The sequence below is a fragment of the Centruroides sculpturatus genome, unplaced genomic scaffold (assembly GCF_000671375.1).
Source record: "Centruroides sculpturatus isolate CEXI.00-Female unplaced genomic scaffold, Cexi_2.0 scaffold51, whole genome shotgun sequence".
Taxonomy (NCBI): Eukaryota; Metazoa; Arthropoda; class Arachnida; order Scorpiones; family Buthidae; genus Centruroides; species Centruroides sculpturatus.
The window spans coordinates 728,715-747,251 of record NW_019384329.1 but is presented as its reverse complement, the minus strand read 5'-3'; the positions used below and the strand labels follow the sequence as shown (position 1 = coordinate 747,251).

General features: G+C 33.4%; 3 protein-coding genes across 4 annotated transcripts in view; 1 reads left to right on the top strand and 2 right to left on the bottom strand.

Moving 5' to 3' along the window:
• LOC111629204 (rRNA methyltransferase 1, mitochondrial-like) overlaps window positions 1-4,956 on the bottom strand; it is an 11,741-nt gene extending 6,785 nt beyond the window's left edge. For both annotated transcript variants that reach the window (XM_023373086.1, XM_023373092.1), the window contains exons 1-3: window positions 4,641-4,956; window positions 1,413-1,668; window positions 1,298-1,347 (exon numbers count right to left, since the gene is read on the bottom strand). In XM_023373086.1, coding sequence (XP_023228854.1) covers window positions 1,298-1,347; window positions 1,413-1,668; window positions 4,641-4,843 — 509 coding nt within the window. In that variant the 5' untranslated portion in view covers window positions 4,844-4,956. The remainder of the gene's footprint in view (window positions 1-1,297; window positions 1,348-1,412; window positions 1,669-4,640) is intronic.
• A 1,753-nt stretch (window positions 4,957-6,709) lies between these two features.
• On the top strand, window positions 6,710-14,291 carry LOC111628963 (G-protein coupled receptor 143-like). The gene is made up of 7 exons (XM_023372825.1): window positions 6,710-7,073; window positions 9,860-9,957; window positions 10,045-10,133; window positions 11,323-11,369; window positions 11,436-11,544; window positions 11,640-11,748; window positions 13,023-14,291. Exons 1-7 carry the CDS (start codon window positions 6,821-6,823, stop codon window positions 13,215-13,217), a joined length of 900 nt encoding a protein of 299 aa, XP_023228593.1. The 5' UTR covers window positions 6,710-6,820; the 3' UTR covers window positions 13,218-14,291.
• A 142-nt stretch (window positions 14,292-14,433) lies between these two features.
• Window positions 14,434-17,939, bottom strand: LOC111628954 (annexin A13-like). Its single transcript, XM_023372815.1, has 4 exons — window positions 17,916-17,939; window positions 16,984-17,164; window positions 16,801-16,913; window positions 14,434-14,682 (listed from the first exon to the last, which is right to left on the bottom strand). Exons 1-4 carry the CDS (start codon window positions 17,937-17,939, stop codon window positions 14,560-14,562), a joined length of 441 nt encoding a protein of 146 aa, XP_023228583.1. The 3' UTR covers window positions 14,434-14,559.
• Between the last annotated feature and the right edge of the window lie 598 nt (window positions 17,940-18,537).

Below are 18,537 nucleotides of genomic sequence, written 5' to 3'. Positions count from 1 at the left end.
AATACAGTTGTCCCTTGATAATCCGACAGGTATGGGACCAAAGGTGTGTCAGATTACCAAAAGTGTCCGGATTACCGAAAATAATTACATATTTCGCATTGTTTTGCTAGCAGTAACTTACAATATTCTCTACTCCAACTGTTCGAACAGAACTGCTCACATAAAAAACATGAAATGTGTGTCATCGTGTAAAAATTGGATGGGGAGATTCACATCGCGACATGCTTCTGTGCAAGCAGACACGTAACGGGGACGGGTACCTTGATGGGAGGTGCGTCGGACTACTGAGCATGTCAGATTAAAAAACGTCGGACTATAGAGGGACAACTGTAGTGTTTTCAATTATAGTAATGACTGAATTTGATTGTGTATCTGATCTTCATTCTTCACGAATAAAGATTATATTCCCAGATATATAAATTAAACTATGCAATATTACACAGAGATATTCAAAAGAACTAGAAAATAACACTTCATTAATCATAACATAAAACATACAATGTTAACAGTTAGAATGTACACAAATTAAAACTACACAGCATACACACACAGCAAATAAAATTATTAGCCGGAAAACTGTGTGTATGGTGTACGGTTTTAATTTTCGTTACAGAAAACTTATACCATTTGTAGCAATGGAGAATCTATACTACACATATGTAAAAGTGTATAATCATAAAGCAGCAATGGCATTTATGACAGTATAAACTTGGGATGGCCAAATCCGGTCATGATAGGAGCCATACATTGCCTATCAGAAATACACAAAAGCTGCATTCTCTATTGAAATGCCTATTAGAGAGCAGCATCATCTATTTATATTATATATACTTGTATAGTTAAAATACCATAGTTATCGCTGATCTATAGTAAATATCATTATTACCTTCCTAATACTTTATGAATGAATAGGTAAATAATCATTTCAATCCATCTTTATAAATGAACTCTAAGCTTTCAGTTGCCTGTTCAAGGTTAAGTTGCAAGTTACACTTATAATCCTCATTTATATTACACTACTTAATAGTTAGAAAACTTAACAGAATATATGGAAGCTCAGTAGAATTGTAATTCTTTCTTGTTATTTCATGTGAAGAGAGCCTCTGAACAAAGCCAAAGGCATTTGTGGTTGAATACTCAATGTGCTGGAAGTTGTGTGGTATGTGTAAATTAGTTAAGTGGTATTTACATTGGTAAAGAAAAAAACCAGAGACCAGCTACGAAAGATTAGAATGTCTCTACCTCTAAGCCAACAATTCTCTACTTTTATGTATATGTATATATATATATATAATACCTTTTATCTATATCTTCTGTATGTAGCACACTCACATCGAGACACACTCCCTACAATAAGAGCTTTCTAAGTAATGATATACATTTTATATAATATAAATAAATAATGAATATACCTGATGAACATGATTCTTACTAATTTGTTGTAATATGGGTTTTTGAACTTCTTTGACAGGTATTTTGAGATCACGTGCAAGTTCGATAATTTTCTTTCTGATGGTAGCATCGGAATCTCTAAATCTATCTTGAACGTATAACTGGTGGATGGCGCGTCTTCCGCACTGAAGAGCAAGTTGTACCGGATGTAAACCGTATATTATTTCTCCTTTGATATCGACCTTTGAAATTTTTTTCGTAGTTAAACTTTTTGGTCTGGAAAAACAAAGAAAATTTAAATATTTAAACTATGTTATGCTAAATTATGATTAACGATCCAGATTCTGCAAGATAGAAAAAGACTACTGCTGGTATATGACAAATAAGTAACTGTCTTCAACTTTAAAGCATTGTATACCCATGCTTCTGCTGTCTTCAAGACTGTCTTTTAGCATGTTAGCCTCTCTCCTACCATTTATAAACAAGTTATGGAATAGGCAAACTGGAAACATATTCTTCATTCTTCCAGTTTGATGAAACCATGTACTTTTAAGACAGAGATGTGCCTGTGGATAGCTCCGTAATCAGGACACTTTGTAAGATGGTCTTCAGATCTTTGGTGAAGTCTATCCTGCCAAAATACATCACATACGTTTGCATTTATGCCAGATACATAGATGATGTGCTTATTGTATAGAACAAAAAACCTGACATAAGGGAATTCTTGGTTAATAGAGAGGTTGCGGCCGAAGTTTTCATCTCTCAAACGTGAACGCCGAACGTCAAGCGCCGCTATCTTGTAAGCGGCGCTCGACGTTCAACGTTCGAGAGATGAAAGCTTCGGCCGCAACCTCTCTAATGTCAACACTAACCCTCAGGAATTAAAACTCAACAACTGTTGGGTGATAATTTGTACTACTGTACACCTAAAACAAACCCAATACATGTTAATAATTGAATGATACAGCAGAATTCCTTATCGGGCTATTGCAACCAAATAAAGAATCCTGCTATATCGTTCAATAATTTGAACTGCTAATATCTATTTATTATTATTATTGAACTCAGATCAATGCCCCTAAGTTATTATCCAGCTTGATCTGTCAGGAGTCTTGTCATGTACATCCTGCTAAATGCATTTGTGCTATGGTTTTCTTTGTTAGTGTTAGAGTGTACTCATGACGGATGCTATTGGTCAGTTTATTGACTTTCACTGCAATTATTAAGGACAATTTTTCCGGTTGTGATTCATTTCCTACCTCTGTCTTACTTTTTTTATCATACAGATTATCTTTTTCATTTGCCACACTGCAATGCATGGAAGGCCCTGCAAGGCTGTGTGGAAAAACCATCATCAACCTATTTTATAAAGATTCCATATCTCTGTAAAATTTCATTAATTTCAAAGAACCATCTGGTGTCTTTTCTTGAGAAAGTTCATATCATATGGTCTGTATATTCTTAAGTGATGAATCAGATATTTCTTCCTTTTGGGCAGAGAAACTGTAGCACTGCTCAATAATTTGGTCTAACTGTAAAAGTAACTCATTTCCTTCTGATGATGAATTGGCCATAAATGCCAATTCATCATCAGAAGGAAATGAGCTTAATGTCTTAACTGCCTTTACATTGGCAGTTAAGTCTTAAATGTCTTAACTGCCCTTACATTGGCAGTTAAGACATCTCTGTCTTAACTGCCAATGTAAGGGCATTAACATTGCCATACCTGATAATGCAATTTATCATATCTTCCATTTAAAATTCTTATATTCATACAATTACTGTATATAAAAATATCAATGTTGATTCTTTCCTGATTGGATGAATCTGAGAATGCCATTCTGGTTCATTTCAGTCGCTCGTAATAAAATACATACATCATCATCAGCATATACTGTATATTGGTATTAGACTCGTTAAATGAAGTGTTTATGTGATATCAAATTGTTTAAAAATGCCGACAAAAGGGAAAAGCATCCTGTCCACTGACGGAGCATACAAAATGTTGCCAGTTGGCAAGTACGCTTGTTTATTTATAATCTGCAGACACAAGCTAATAAACTTAGAATATATTTTCCATTTTGTAGCCTTGATATACCCTCTTTTTATAAATGAATTACTGATTACTGCAGGTTTTTATTAATATTGGAAATACAGCATTTCTCATTGCGACAGAATCAAACTGCAGTTCTGGATGCATAGATCTTAGGAAAGAACAGATTGGTGGTAATTTCATTGCCGATGTTCTTTCAGCCATGCATTGATGTTCTAACATTCATTCAGAATTGTAGTTTTTCAATTTTAAAATTATGATTAATGTATTTTTTTGTTTAAATATAGTGATTCTGTAAATATTCCTATATTTTTGGTGAAATACAAGCTTGAATTTAGTACACCTAAACTTGAATTAGAGTATACTTGGACTTTATAGTACTTAAAATGCTAATTTACACATATATTTGAAAATCTGGATGGAGATCTGTTTCCAATTAGTCTAGACTTTTGGCACTTCATTGTGTCAAACTTTGTCTTGGTTAGGCAAAAGATATACGTCTCATGAAAGATTACAGATATATTTCACCATGCATCAAACGGTACATTGGTAAACTTCAAAGTACTAAAATGTTTTCTGATATTTACTGATGAGTTCATTGGTATAGTAACTGATGCACATTATATTTATCATGGTCTGACAAAACAATACAGCCTCCAGTTATATTAATAACCGTGGAGGCTGTATTGTTTTGTCACTATTAACACTATATTTACTATTCATCTGTATTAATCTTTAGTTACCTCGCGTTTTTTTATGCAGCGCTCGAGAAGCGCTTTACAGCGAACACACTGAAACTGATTTCTAATTGGCCAATACTGCTCGTGACGTCATTTCGCTACACTCTCGCTGCATAAAAAAACGAGGGGTTATTTTGACAATTAAGTCTGCAAATGCAAATGCCAAAATAGCATTATTTGCTTCTGGCATCTTGCTAGATTGCTGGATATTCCAATAAAAGCTTATTAAACTATTCACCAGTTTATAGGTTGTGGCCGAGACTGATGTATATTGAAACATACCCTAAGTTATCATTGTTTGATGCTAAGTATCAGGTTAATACAGAATATATCAGTCTAATTTTGCAATTTTTGGAAAAATGAGAACGAAGTACATGATTTTAGACTTCCTGTTACTGTTGACACAATCTACAACATTAATAATGTCTGTAGCATCTTATCAACTTCATAATTACCTATTTATATATTTTTCATGTTCAAGCAAATCTTCACTGATATAAGAAGGTCTATTCCTAACAGTTTTTAACTTTTCATCATCAATATTTTCTTTATTAGTCTCATATGAATATTTTGCATTGATAAAACATTGATTTTTAGTCTTTAAAGTATTTCTCATATTCTTAACTACAAATACGGATCTCATCTGATTACTAAACATTTTTAAGACTCAATATTCTAAAAACAATTCCACTTTTACGCATAAACAATCAACATATCTCCCACAACTTCTGTGTACAAAGCACGTGTGACACTGAATCACATGGACTATCGGCTTAATCGTGTTGCCAGATAAACAAAACTAAATTTTTGTTTTTAGTAAAACGTTTTACATTTTAGCTATAACTTAAGTTAAATTAATTATGTTAGAGTTTAATTTAATATTTATTTAAAACAATTTTATTAATATAATTCAAAATGTTTTGCATTAAAAAAAATTAATATATACTATTTTAATGCAGGCATCGCACATTCATGGCTAACAATTCAATTTTCTTTTATTTCACGAAGGCCGATCCTTTAATGAAATTGTCCGACACGAATAAAAAGCTGAGAAAATATCTGATAAATTATGGCAGTCAGATCGGATTAGAATCTTCGAAGTAGTAGGCTGACAATTTACTACCCGAACATCAGGATAGAGTCGCCATAATGCTATCCGCGCGATATGGCAACCCGTTTGAGATACTTGTAAACTCCATCGTATAATATGGCAACCTCATGTGGTAAAAATTGAAGGATACCTAGCTTTAGGCAGGCAGCAGCAATTCTAGAAAACAAATGAATAATTCTAATTAAACTAATTTTATTGAATTATCAATTATTAACATTACTTAATATGCGTTGAATTAATTTCACTTTGTTCGATTTGTATATTTCAAATAAATTTTATGTTAATTAATAAACCCGGCTTTCCCATTACGGGCCTGGACGAACACATAATTACCACGATTGGAAATAAGGCCCAAAGGGCAGAAAAGGTAAAATGCTGCAATATAATTAAATGTAACTATTGGTCTAATGTGGATAGTTTTGTAGCCATCAGACAGTACAGGGATCAATGGAATAGACAGATAGAAGATAGACATTATTTATTTCTTACAGTGTACAGTAGTACATACCCATTTCCGCTTAGCATATCTAGGCGGACAATGGAACACTACGAATGAGCTACAGATCATCAAAGATGTGGGCGTGTAAGGATAGATGACGTATGCATGACACTTGCATACATCTATCGCCTGTAGTTCTTATTTAGCTTTCTTAAAAACAAACCGAAATGTTTTCGGATAGAAACGGACAAATCCGGACATGTCGGGAAAAATTCATCCCGAAAAATCAGGACATATGGCAGTCTACATTCAAACATTTTCCTGCATCTACCTAATGAAGTTATATAATTCATACACATAACAAATTCGTACGTTCATCCAATAACTTTATTATAACCAAATTTTCGCAGTTTTTACACATGTGCGTGTGAAAACACGAACGTTTTTTAAATACAACTTTTATTGAGAGAAATGAGATTCTCATCCCCCGAAACAACAATTCAGAAAGGTTTATCTTCACTAGAATCACACACATTCTAATTCGGTCAAGCGGCTAAGGTGTTAGCCCGCTCTGGGGCATCCGGAATCGAATCCGGACGGATCGAAAAAACCCCAGGAATTTTCGGATGGTCCGTGTCTCTCACTAACTATGGGCCTGGCAGAATCCATAATAAATTTGTTTAAAAAATAACCTTCTTAGTACCCACAGAGCGGAAAGAGTTTGAAAAAAACTCTGATAACACGAATGCTCTTCAAGATGGCAACGGTAAAGCAAACATCATATACAAAAAAATAAATCTTACTCGAAACGAAGATATTAATTGTCAAATTTAAATTTTTTAATAACGAAAAAATTATACTAATTATTAATAAATTATCATTATTAATAATGTGTAAAGATTATAAATTATAATAATTATTTATTATAATTATTTTAATCAAATATGTGTGGTGTCGCATTACGACGTAAACAACATAATATAGGGCATGGTACGATTTTGCTGTTCGCGCAATTTTTTATTTGTCAATTTCAAGGTCTTAAATACTTTCAATTTCGAAGCCGTTTAATTAAATAATTAGTAAAAATGACGACTCCGACGTGGGACACTTTCTGCTGCACGTTCTCGGAGCAACACAAGAGTGTCGACGAGCTACTGAACTTTAGATACAAGCCATTTAGCATCGTTTCTCTTATTTCTGCCAGTTTAGGGGTGTTTGGTGCCATTTACCAGATCGTTCCCATACACGAGACGGTACAAAGGAGGTCGGCCCTGTCTGGTGAAAGACAAAGAAAAATCATTAAACTCTTAGCCATAGCAGATTTATTTGCCTGTCTTGGTAAGAAACGTGACTTTATTTGGCTAGAAATAAATGCATATGTATGTATTCTATCTAACCGAATGATGAAATTGTTAATAAACGACAGGCGCTCCGGGTGTAAGTTGTGGTATGTAAACTGTCCGTTCGGTGACGTTCGACAGGAAAAAATTGTTTTGACCTTGAGTCAGATCAAAGCTGTGTATGACTCTGATACAAAAATCTGATGATTGTGTACTGCTTAATGATTGAATTGCTTCTTTTTTTTTTTTACTAGTTAAATGGATTTTTTTCAGTTAACGGGATGCCAGAAGACTACTGCAAAAGACTGTCACTTTTAATAGTTTGGCTCGTGCGACCGTGTCGGCCTCGAGTAGCCCGCTTGACTATTCGTGGAGTACTTGATGTTATATAGTTTTAGGGGAGTGTGGGAGCTTGCCTCACCTGGGTGCTGAAGTGTGAGTGATAGTGAACAATGAGAAGAATGTCTATGTGTGAAGTATAGACTGATATGTGTAAAAACTGATCTTTGGAGATGAATATTTTGCCAAGGATCAACAATATTGAGAGTGGTGTGAAACCCCTCATTTGCAGCTTGAATCTTACCTGTTGTTGTATATATTGGCTGGCATTCCGTTAACTGAAAAGTACCATTAAATGCACGTATGAAGTATCGGTACGTAACTTATATGCATTTTTCATATAGATGCTTCGTATACGTGCATTTTTCATATACATTTCATATGCTAAATGCATTTCATGTATATAAACAATTCTACAAATGCAATTGTTTGATTAAAGCCAGATCGTCTGCTGAATTATTGGGCTATAATATTCACAAATTACTTAGTATCTAATTATTAACTTAGCCTTATTATAGCCTGATAATTTGGCAGATTGTCTTCATTTCATATAAATTTGATATATATGAAATGCTTAAAAGTAGCTATACTTATGATAAGTTAAAAGGCATTTTATTAAATGGTAGTATGGTTTGTCTTGGTGAAGACTGTGGCTGAAATTGAATGTGTTAATCAATTGCTATTCATTTTACTTTTAACATGTAAATTCTTATTGGTTAACTTCTAACTAATGCGCGATTCGTGTTTATGAATACGGGCATGACAGATCCGGGTTTAAATCTATTAGATTTGTAAAATTCTCTTCCATTTATATTGAGTCTCTCCTTTTCCATTTTCTACAGCTTTGTGCACTAGCAAAATCTGTAATAAGTTGCAAAAAGGTCTTTGTGTTATCACTTCAGTAGCATAGTTAGGTTTTTAAGGCCATACAGACTTCAGTATTATTATTAAATTAATTATAATTTTATTAGGTGACATTTAATTAGCTTAGTTTCTTCTATGTGTGCTATAGCTAGTCTTGCGTAGCCAAGTTTGATAGAATTCCTTCTATAATTTTCAATTGCTAAACGATGCATAAAGTAATGCTTCAGTAAATCTCTAAATTATCTAGACTTGTGTAGCACCAAAAATAGATTTACAAGTACACATCCAGTAAAGTACAAGTAAACATTGTATCTTACTAGAAACACAAAGGTTTTGAAAGGGTCAGTTAAAGGATTCCAGTAATCAAGTAGTGTAAAGTTTAAAAATAGATTTATTAAACTGAAAAAAAGTAATGTTTTCAGTTATATTTTTGATCTGTTTCCATTACTATTCGTAAATGCTTGAATTTGGGAACGTCAACCCGACAAAGGTCATTAAATATGACCGAAAATGTTAGTTCTTTTGTTTAATTAATAAACCTTTTTTGCTTCTGTACGAGGCTGTAATATTTTTAGAGATTTTTATACTATTTCATATATTAATAATTATTTTTTGTTTGAGAAATTGAAGTGATTTTTTTGCCAATTTATTCTTTCAAAATATTCTTAATTTGTTGTTGTTGTTGTAATTAGGACATAATAAGAATATTGATTTTTAAATAATCTTTGACATTAGCTATTCCATTATATTATAAAAAAACAAAATTACCTTTCTGCATGTCGTATAGAAGTCGTAAAAATCTGTGCTTCTTGATTAAGTGTCTTTTTGACTCCTTGTTGTACCTGCTCAATTTTTTAATCAACGTCGTAATGGATGGTCTCAGAACGTTTGTTTAGGGAAGTGCATGTGCGGTCGACACTTGTATCGTTGTGTGTTGCTTATGTCACCTTCAGATTCAATTGTTTTTTGTCTCTGATCTAACATGAAGATGGTCCTCTTGGTCTCATGTTTACCTCCTCTGTTTATTTCCTGTGATCAATCGCTTCTATAAGCCAAACTCATGGATCTATTCAGTTTCCTTGTTTTTGTCATAGGTGGCATAGTTAACAATCCTAACCTAACCTAACCATTCACAAAGATTTCCGAACTTCGTATCCAATCCTTAAATCTTGCTCTCTAAAATAATAGACTAATGCTTTTAATCCTCACTCATCCTGTCAATTTGTTGGCCATTGAAGAAAACTGTGCCCCAGTTCATTTATTAATTTGTTTATGGGTATTCCGAGTCTTAGCTTGGGTAATTTATACTTACTGCTGTTTTTTGACAGTGCTGTGATTGCATTTAATGTCAATCTGACACTCCTTTCCATCGCTTAAACTGTAAGTAAAAGTCATTAATTGTGAAATTACTATAAAGAAATAATTGAACATAATGATTTATACTTAAATTTTGTTTAAAATTCTGGTAAGGAGTTAATTATTTTTATATTTTAGTATTATATTAAGTAAGAAATTCCTTAATTTTATGTGAAATAAACCTGCTTATATGGAGTAGTTAAAATGTATGTAAATGTTTTACAGGAATTATAGTCAGATCTGTAATGTGGATCATCTTTTATGAAAATCGAACCGAATCTCAGAGAATGAACGATCATAGATTAGCTTGTGCGCTAATTTCTGTAAGTAACGTTCTTAGTTTTTAAATGTTCCCACTGTCATCTATTTGTTTTTAATACATAATTTGTTTTTAATTGCGATTCTTTTAGTTTTGGATAATGTACTTTTATACTTCTACTTACATGTGGACTGTTTGTTATGCTATCGACGTGTATGTTACACTTAAAGAAAATGCTTGGTAAGTAAGTTACAATTTGTTGAATATATATTTACGTGATATTAGTTATATGAAACAAAAAAGGTAAAGATACTGTTTTCTTGCTATAACTTTAGAGGGTATCAGATGTATGTTATGCCAAATATGCAGGATTGTAGAGCCAAATTATACCAAATATGGTATAAAAGTTCCTAAATGCAGTGTTTCGATAACCCATATTATACGTTGAAGGCTCTGTGAATGAGATGGAAAGTTTTGAAGAACTGGTTCGTTTGGTAACCATGACGCAAGTGAAATGTCAGTTTTAACAATGAGTGCAAGTGCCTACTGCTTTCGTAACGTCGAGTTAAGCAGGGGCAGTATTCTGGTCACCGTCTCTCGTCTCTCACAAGCCAGTCACTGATTGGCTAATCCAAATGATTAGCCAATCAGTGACTGGCTTGTGAGAGACGAGAGACNTAATTGGCTGTGACAGTATCAGGACCATAAACACCATTCACAATTTCAGCTGCCTGGCTTGCATTTTCGCCTTTATCGAAGCAAAATTGTAAAACATACCTAATTTTCTCTTTGTTAACTTCCATCTTTTACACCCTATAACTCACATCTGAATTGACCAATCAAAAAACTGTAAAAGAATTTTTTTTAGTACAGAATGTTACTTTTCCAATAAGCACAAGTCTGAACTTGTGTCATCAATTTTTTATGAGATATGTATCACTACAGCCATCTAGTGAAAAAATAATGGATTTCTTTTTCCCCAACCTAAATATATAAATGAGGTAGGATCCAATAATTTGGATACTTGGCATATAGTTTATTGCCTCGAGTAGTTTAAAATACAGACACATAATTACTTCAAAATAATCTTCTGGACAACAATACTCCTATAACTTCTGGAAGCATGGCTATTTTGAAGGTGGTTCAAGGCATAAAAACTACTGTATATATCAAGTTTCCAAAGTTTTGGATCCTACCTCATACAACATCCGAGTTTACCCTTTATATATGGTGCTAGTAGCTACATCGACAGTGGTACGGGGATTAATGTAAATAAATATATAAATAACAACAACACAAAGCCCAAATAGTATATATACTAAATTGCCAAATGATCGCCTAAATATCGGGCTATTATATGGCTACTTAAATGATTAGAATAAAGCAATTTGTCATAATTGTTAATGTAAATTTGCTCGTTCTGAGTTAGGCTCCCTCCTAATGTGGGTTCTAGTTACACTACCAAAAGATATAGCTGTTGAATTTTATGTCTGTATAAAATTTTTCATATTTTAAAATAATTATTTTTCTTCTTTTATAAAGCACGTCAAATCATACAAGGTCGCTTGGGTCGTTACACCGACCAGGAGCGTTCGCTCGTTAATAAATTGAAGATGAAATTTTCTCACATTGTCATTGTGTTTTATGTGTGGTGAGTTGTAAATTGCACTACATCTCCAACATTTATATTATAAGCATTTCATAAAATTTTAATATAGAGTAATTTGTCGTCATAAATACTTTCAGTTGGTTGCCTAATATAATCAGTAACGTCATTCTGTGGTCTGAATGGAAGAGGCTTCACGAATGGCATGTAGATCTCCGAGGTTTTATAATCGGCCTGTGGTACTTCATGGTATGTATAAGTCTAACAAATTTTATGCTTTATGAATGGTTTATATTCAAGTTAAATGATATATAGAGAAGAGGAAAATAAGAATTCTTGTACTTTAATTCAAAGAAAGATGGATTCCGAAGCTAAGTTAAAGCATTACGTAGAGAAATTAACTCTATGTAATGCTCTATGAGCTTTCATCTCATTGAAATTGTTGTTATGCAATGGATGATCTTATCATAAATCAGTTTGTAAATAAAAGTTAAACTGACTTTCCTTCAACGTTATAAACAAGAAAATTGAGTAAGGAAATGAAATGAATTGCCACAAAACACAATTTACATGCAAACGGACAATAAAAATGACAATTGCAATTTAGCCTTTTGTTCTAAAAGAAACTATTATATATTTATGAAGATATTTAGCATTATTAATTGAAGATCTTGAAACCAATACTTCAGATGTTGATAATTAATTGCGAAGATAATTAAGAACATTGCAGATGTTATTGCAAAACCAATATTCTTTAATAAATATGTATTCTTGGAGTAATTATCTCACGTTATCAGAGACGATAATCGATACCAATTCTATACCAGTATATTGGTTGCATCCTTTGCATCATTTTGCCTTGGCAAGTACATGGCAATTAACATAATGTACCATAAAACTAACCCACAGTAGACCAAGCATCCTCTATGTGATTTGCTACAGATGGCCATGTGATGTATGCATCAGTTTTGGAGAGTGCTGACTTAGTAGGATGTGCTGTTCCGTGAGAGACTGGATGCATTTTTGGCGATAGAAGAGAAATGAGTGAGCGATGTTGCCAGGTATGGCAATATTTCAAGCCAATTGACAGTTTGGCAATGATTTTTCTATACTATTATAAATTTATTTGAGTTGTATTTAGATTTTTTCTTAAAAACAGGGTTAGAGTTAGGACTAGGCAAGGTAGACAACTACAGTTGGTTAGGGTCTGGATCTAAAAGCACTATGTAAATTGATTTGTAAACTTTTATTTCTTTATATTTGAATTTAAATGATTAGTGGACAAAGTGAATATTCTCTAAACTGATGAGTTTTCAGGCTTTTATTTAATAACAGCACCTTTGACAGCATAGACCTCTATATTTTAGAAGATAAAGTGTTTTTGTACAGACTTTGTAGACCATCTCTGCCAATAACAGTTTGAAATTCTAAACTCTTTCCATCATACTTTATGCAAAAGGAGAATATTTAAGTTTATGCTTTTTATTATTAAATGTAATTAACAAATTTATGTGTTATTACAGGCGATCGTGAATCCTCTTCAAGCTGTACTTAATTCGGTGGTGTACAGAGGATGGGCTAATTGTTCCAATTTGAAGACGTTTTTCGCCAACATGTTCCGAAATAGGATTACGCTGGGAATAATACCGGACGATTCTGTAGAAAATGAAAGGAGCGACGAGGTAAACGGAAGAGAACAACTTATAAACAGAGCCTAAGAATAATCAAGCGAAGAGAAGATCTGCAACAATAAATTACATATAAGATCTGTGTTTTCGTCAAAGAAAAGCTATTTTTGTATGTGATATTGGTCTTTTATCTTTCTGCATTTTAAATGCTGTTTGTAATAGCTTTTTTTAAAATTTATAAATCAATTAGATGTCTGTTTTATAGAAACAAACATTACAAAGGCCAGTTATTGTTAAATTACAGTCTTCCATTAGTTTTTATGATATTTAGCATATGATGTGTTTGTTTACTTTATACTATATAATAGAATGTAGTACATAAGGAAAAGAATTTGTGTATGTGCAAATGTTCCGCTTTGTATTGTGCCATTCAAGAGATTTGCTTATTCTACATCAAGTGGCTGTAGAGATTGCCCTTTATGCAATTCTTATTTACAGAATTGACTATTTATCATGAGTAAATGTATCTATCCTGTATGCTTGGTGTAAAGTTTTAAACAGAGCAGTGTTGTGAGAACATGCAAAATAAAACTCTCTAAATCAAGAATTTTTACCTTTAATATGGTGTTTTGAAGTGGACATTCTAGTAATGGAATGTTAATTGAAGAAATCTTTCGGTAAAGGTGAAAAATTCTTGCATTATCGCGAGTTAAAATTTATTTCGCGCACTCTCTTAATGCTGCTCCATTTAAAGTTTTGTTTCTCAGAAGATAAATAGTTGAAAGATACAAATTGTGAACATTTATCTCCATTTATTAACCATCTTTAATCCTTTATTAAAATTAATTGACCTTCTATAAGTGTGCAAACACTTCCTTCATAAACAAACATCTAATTGGTTATAATAGTTTACTTTTGAAGTATTTTCTAGTTATATATACACAGATATGATTTACCAAAACATATTTTATTGTCAAGGAAAGTATTAAATAATTGTTCGAAATGAAATCTTTATACATGAAAAACATAAATCAAACAATAAACTGTACAAAGGACAGTACTGTACATACATAAAAACTTTCCTAGGGAGAGCCTATGTAAACATCAAACAATTTGTAAATATTTATTAGTAAATGCAAAAGTATACAAATTTCTTAGACAATAAACTGTGATTAGATTTTATATATTAGTTTTCTGTAGTAAATTTGATAAGCAAACAGTTCAAATTCTCTTACCGTCACATCACAGATGTTACCAGATTATTTTATAAAACACACACAGTATCGTCTAACGATCAATTTGTATTATCCGTTATGGTACGGTGCACATTTCGAGTAGTGCTTTTCCTCGTCTAAGGTTAGAGCGTGAAACGTTTCCTCGCTAATGTGCACAGCTAGTGTTCTAATTTCTGTTTTCTTCACATGCAAGTAATTCAGGGGTCGAGTATCTTCAGGAGGATTTTCTGATAGTCGCCGCTCGTGTCATCTATTATGGCATCTTTCAGTTCTTTGTGGTATTTTTGTTGAAAGACTTTCTTGATATTTTCCAAATCAATCTAAATTGAAAAACAAAGTTAAAAATTCATTTTAATTAATTATCTAAATGACATTTTTCTTAAAATTTCTGATACAGGTAGATGGAAGACTCGCATTGAAACAACATTTAAAAAACAAAAAAACAATGCTCAATTAAAAGAATACAATGAACAAATAAGATATTTTAATTTTCTGCCCTGTGAGCACATTATAAAAGTTATGCCGAGTTAGAAGGCTGGGCCAGGGTACGGATGGAAGCCCGAAAGAAGTATCATATGGCCCAGCTATGTCGTCGCTGTCTACCGTGTCAGGTATCCGACCAGCTTTTGATTAAGGCATAGTCTCTAACCCTGTAGTGCCATTAGTGAAGGAGTTGCTTTATGAGGCTGCGAGCACTAAGAGGGCCTTTTAGAAAGCCCATGATGGGTTTGGCCAGCCCACAATGTGTGGCCGGGTGGTGAGGGACGGGCCTTGACATATCCAGATGGACTACCATCTGAAAAATTCCTGAGGCTTTTTTCGACCCGTCCGGATTTGATCCTGGGTCCCTAGAGTGGCAGGCTGCCACTGTGACTGATTGAGCCAGGAGCTTAGTCTACTGTATGAGAGTCAATTGCGAGATTTGACTCAATGCCCAATGGGATATATATGTTATCTCGCTAGAATTTCTCACCATAGCTTAGTTTACACTTTGAGGAATAACTTTCAGTGTGTTACGTGATTATTGGGCTATATTAATGCTACTAATTACTAATTAATCTCAAGTGATTTGGCCTGGTGGATGTTAGGCACCATCTCTTAATTAATTATAATTATTAATTTAGATAAGAAATGGTGTTTAACGTCTATCTTTAGTACGAAATTACTTAGTTTCTAATTAATAATTATAGCATAATAGCAGCCCGATTATTAACGGCATTCGTTTGGGTTAGTATCGATACACCGGGCTTTGTGATATTGTTGCGTACACTTTACGAAACAGGAAAAGATATCGAATATTTATTTTTTAAAGTCAACCCTGAGTTATTCGCCAGAAAAAGAATTCATTGGCACACATGCCAAGTGTTGCTCACTCTAGATCTATTCGGAGCAATAGTTTTTAATAATTTTCCCCATGAAAAACCATATGAAAATCTTACAAAAAAACAGCCTTCCTGGGTTAAATTCAGTGTTAAAGTTACAATTTAATTAATTTGAATTTTTCCCTATAAAAATGTTTATGAACACCATCTTGTGTGCCCTTATATTCTTCAAGAGCCCTCCAATAGTCGAGTGGATGACATCACTGAACACTTATAGTTGGTTGCGGGTTCGCGTCTCGCTGATGGACTGGCCGTGCGAAGTTTTTTAGGTTTTCTTCATGTTTGTAACACCTAAATAGGCACCATCCCTATTTAGGTGTTACAAACATGGTTTTCGGGAAGACATCTCTCCGGGGCCGATTCACCATCATTATGCACATGTTCTCCATCAGACGGCGTTAAAAATGTAGTGGTATCTCTATCGGAGAATCCTTTTCTAAAATACTCGGAAATAGATACATCCAAATAGTTTTTTTGCGTTAGAATCTTATTTAATTCTTGTATTAACGTACGGTCCAGTATTTTGAAAATCGAATTTGGGAATTGTGGGATTAGTCAGGCATGGAAGAAGGCCCTCTTAGTACCTTCATGGAGGAAAGAGTCAGAAAATGGTGGGCATTTCTTATAATGGATTTATGAAGGATTATACTACAGTAGGGTATGGGAAGAAGGCCCTCTTAGTATCCTCATGCAGGAAGAAGGCCCTCTTAGTACCCTCAGAAAATGGTGGGCATTTCTTACATTTTTACGAAGGAGTATACTACGCATTTGTTTGTGTGATAAGAACTAAGCACATGCCAGACTTGAAAAGTTATCTGCAAGTACAGTTCGATCCTCCCGTAATAGACCCTTCAAACAGGCGTTTTGAAGTTAATTATAAACATTGTAAACGTACAATTAGAATCTCTATTAAACCCGTAATATCGATCAATACACGCAACAAAACATGAAGTTCGTGATCGTTACTGTAAAGGGGGAATATTTACAATGTAAACATTGAAAAAAAATGTTGTAAATCATTATTACAAATTACGTACATATTAATTTTGTACTCACTTCTGATCTTGTAATTAGTACCCTGATTAACGTGGGGTCGTCAGTACCCGCTCCCCTCATACAACGAAAGAGTTGAATGGCAAAGAACAAAGGACGATTCACCACACAAAGAACTAAAATTTTGGAATTTAATTTTTTAAAAAAGTTATCGAAAGAGATTAATTGCAACGAAACTAAACTTACCGATCGATACGAGAGCTTCTTTCAATTCTCCACTGAATTCTGACTGAATGGCTGCAATTAAAGGATGTCCCGAAATTCGTTCGTAGGCCCGAAGGGTGGCGACCAATTGCTTGGAGTTTCGAGATCCCAGAATATTGAGAAAGATCTGTTTATCTGACCCCCAATTTCTTCCTACACCTGCCTAGAATTAAAGAAATAATCGAGAAACTTTACTGAAAAATACCGTTCATTTGAAGCTTTAGACTTGTATTGTGTGAATTACAGTCGAACCCCCCTATAACACTGTTGATTATTTCGTTTTATATGAATTCCATGTTGTACGAGTCACTTAGATTTTACAAATACGTGAGCCGTTCACAGCCCGGCACACGTATTTGTAAAATCTAAGTGACTCGTACAACATGGAATTCATATAAAACGGAAAAATTAACAGTGTTATAGGGGGTCGACTGTATATTATACATTGTTCGTTTATTACACTTTCTAGTCAATTGTCCTTTAGAGAAACAACATGCCAATTACAATTTTTCTGAATATTTAATCTTATATTTCAATTTTATATAAAGAAAAATCTAGAATATAAAACTGCAAGATTTGTTTGTTTTGAACACGAGAACGAGCCCCGTGTATCGATTTTTCTTGATGTGACAGCGTAACTAAGCTCCGTATCAAAATTGTTTGTATTGTCATCATTTTAAATTAATAAATTTGAAAACATTTCGTGACTTTCTTTGAATATTTAAGTACTATCTGGAACGATATGAATAATCATAATAAATAAAACTAACGTGACGTAGCTAAGAACAATTAAATTCTATTAAAATTCGTCAAATAAGGCCCATTTTCTTTAGCAACTACATCAAAAACTGTATCAGTTGGGCAAGACGATTCCTCTGTGTTTGGTACAATTAAAGTGACAGAACGGTTCTTACCATTTCGAGGTAAACGTTCTTCATCTCTCGGTAACTTGCCGTAAATGAACCATGTTATATGTCTTAATACAGTCGACACCCCTATAACACTGTTGATTTTTGCGTTTTATATGAATTCCATGTTGTAGGAGTCACTTAGATTTTACAAATACGTGAGTCGTTCACAGCCCGGCACACGTATTTGAAAAATCTAAGTGACTCGTACAACATGGAATTCATATAAAACGGAATAATCAACAGTGTTATAGGGGGGTCGACTTGTAATTAATTACTATAAGCCTCAAACACATTCTGTACGATACAATAATGTTTATAATAATAATCAACCAGAAGTTGCCGGAAGAAAGGCTCAGAATACGAACGTGGATAGGGCTGCAAAGAACAATAGATGTGTTATCAGAGACCATTTTGATAAGCTGAAGGATGTATTGGCTCATCTATAGACGAGAAAGGATGTAGATTGGTTCTATATAAAGAGCAAAACGTGTATGATAAAGTGATAATGACTAGAAGACACTAGAAGGAACGGGAAGAATGTAATAAATAGATTACCGGAAGAGAAAAGAAATATACTACAAATAAATAAATAAATAAATAATAGTATTTATTAACAAAGGTCAGT

Coding starts and splice junctions, on each gene's coding strand:
- LOC111628963 (XM_023372825.1), top strand. CDS start 6,821: ATGACGACTCCGACGTGGGACACTTTCTGCTGCACGTTCTCGGAGCAA. Junction 7,074..9,859: donor AGATTTATTTGCCTGTCTTG/GTAAGAAACGTG, acceptor AATGTTTTACAG/GAATTATAGTCAGATCTGTA. Junction 11,545..11,639: donor GTCATTGTGTTTTATGTGTG/GTGAGTTGTAAA, acceptor AAATACTTTCAG/TTGGTTGCCTAATATAATCA.
- LOC111628954 (XM_023372815.1), bottom strand. CDS start 17,939: ATGAAGAACGTTTACCTCGAAATG. Junction 16,914..16,983: donor AGAAGCTCTCGTATCGATCG/GTAAGTTTAGTT, acceptor CCAAAATTTTAG/TTCTTTGTGTGGTGAATCGT. Junction 14,683..16,800: donor TACTAATTACAAGATCAGAA/GTGAGTACAAAA, acceptor TTTTCAATTTAG/ATTGATTTGGAAAATATCAA.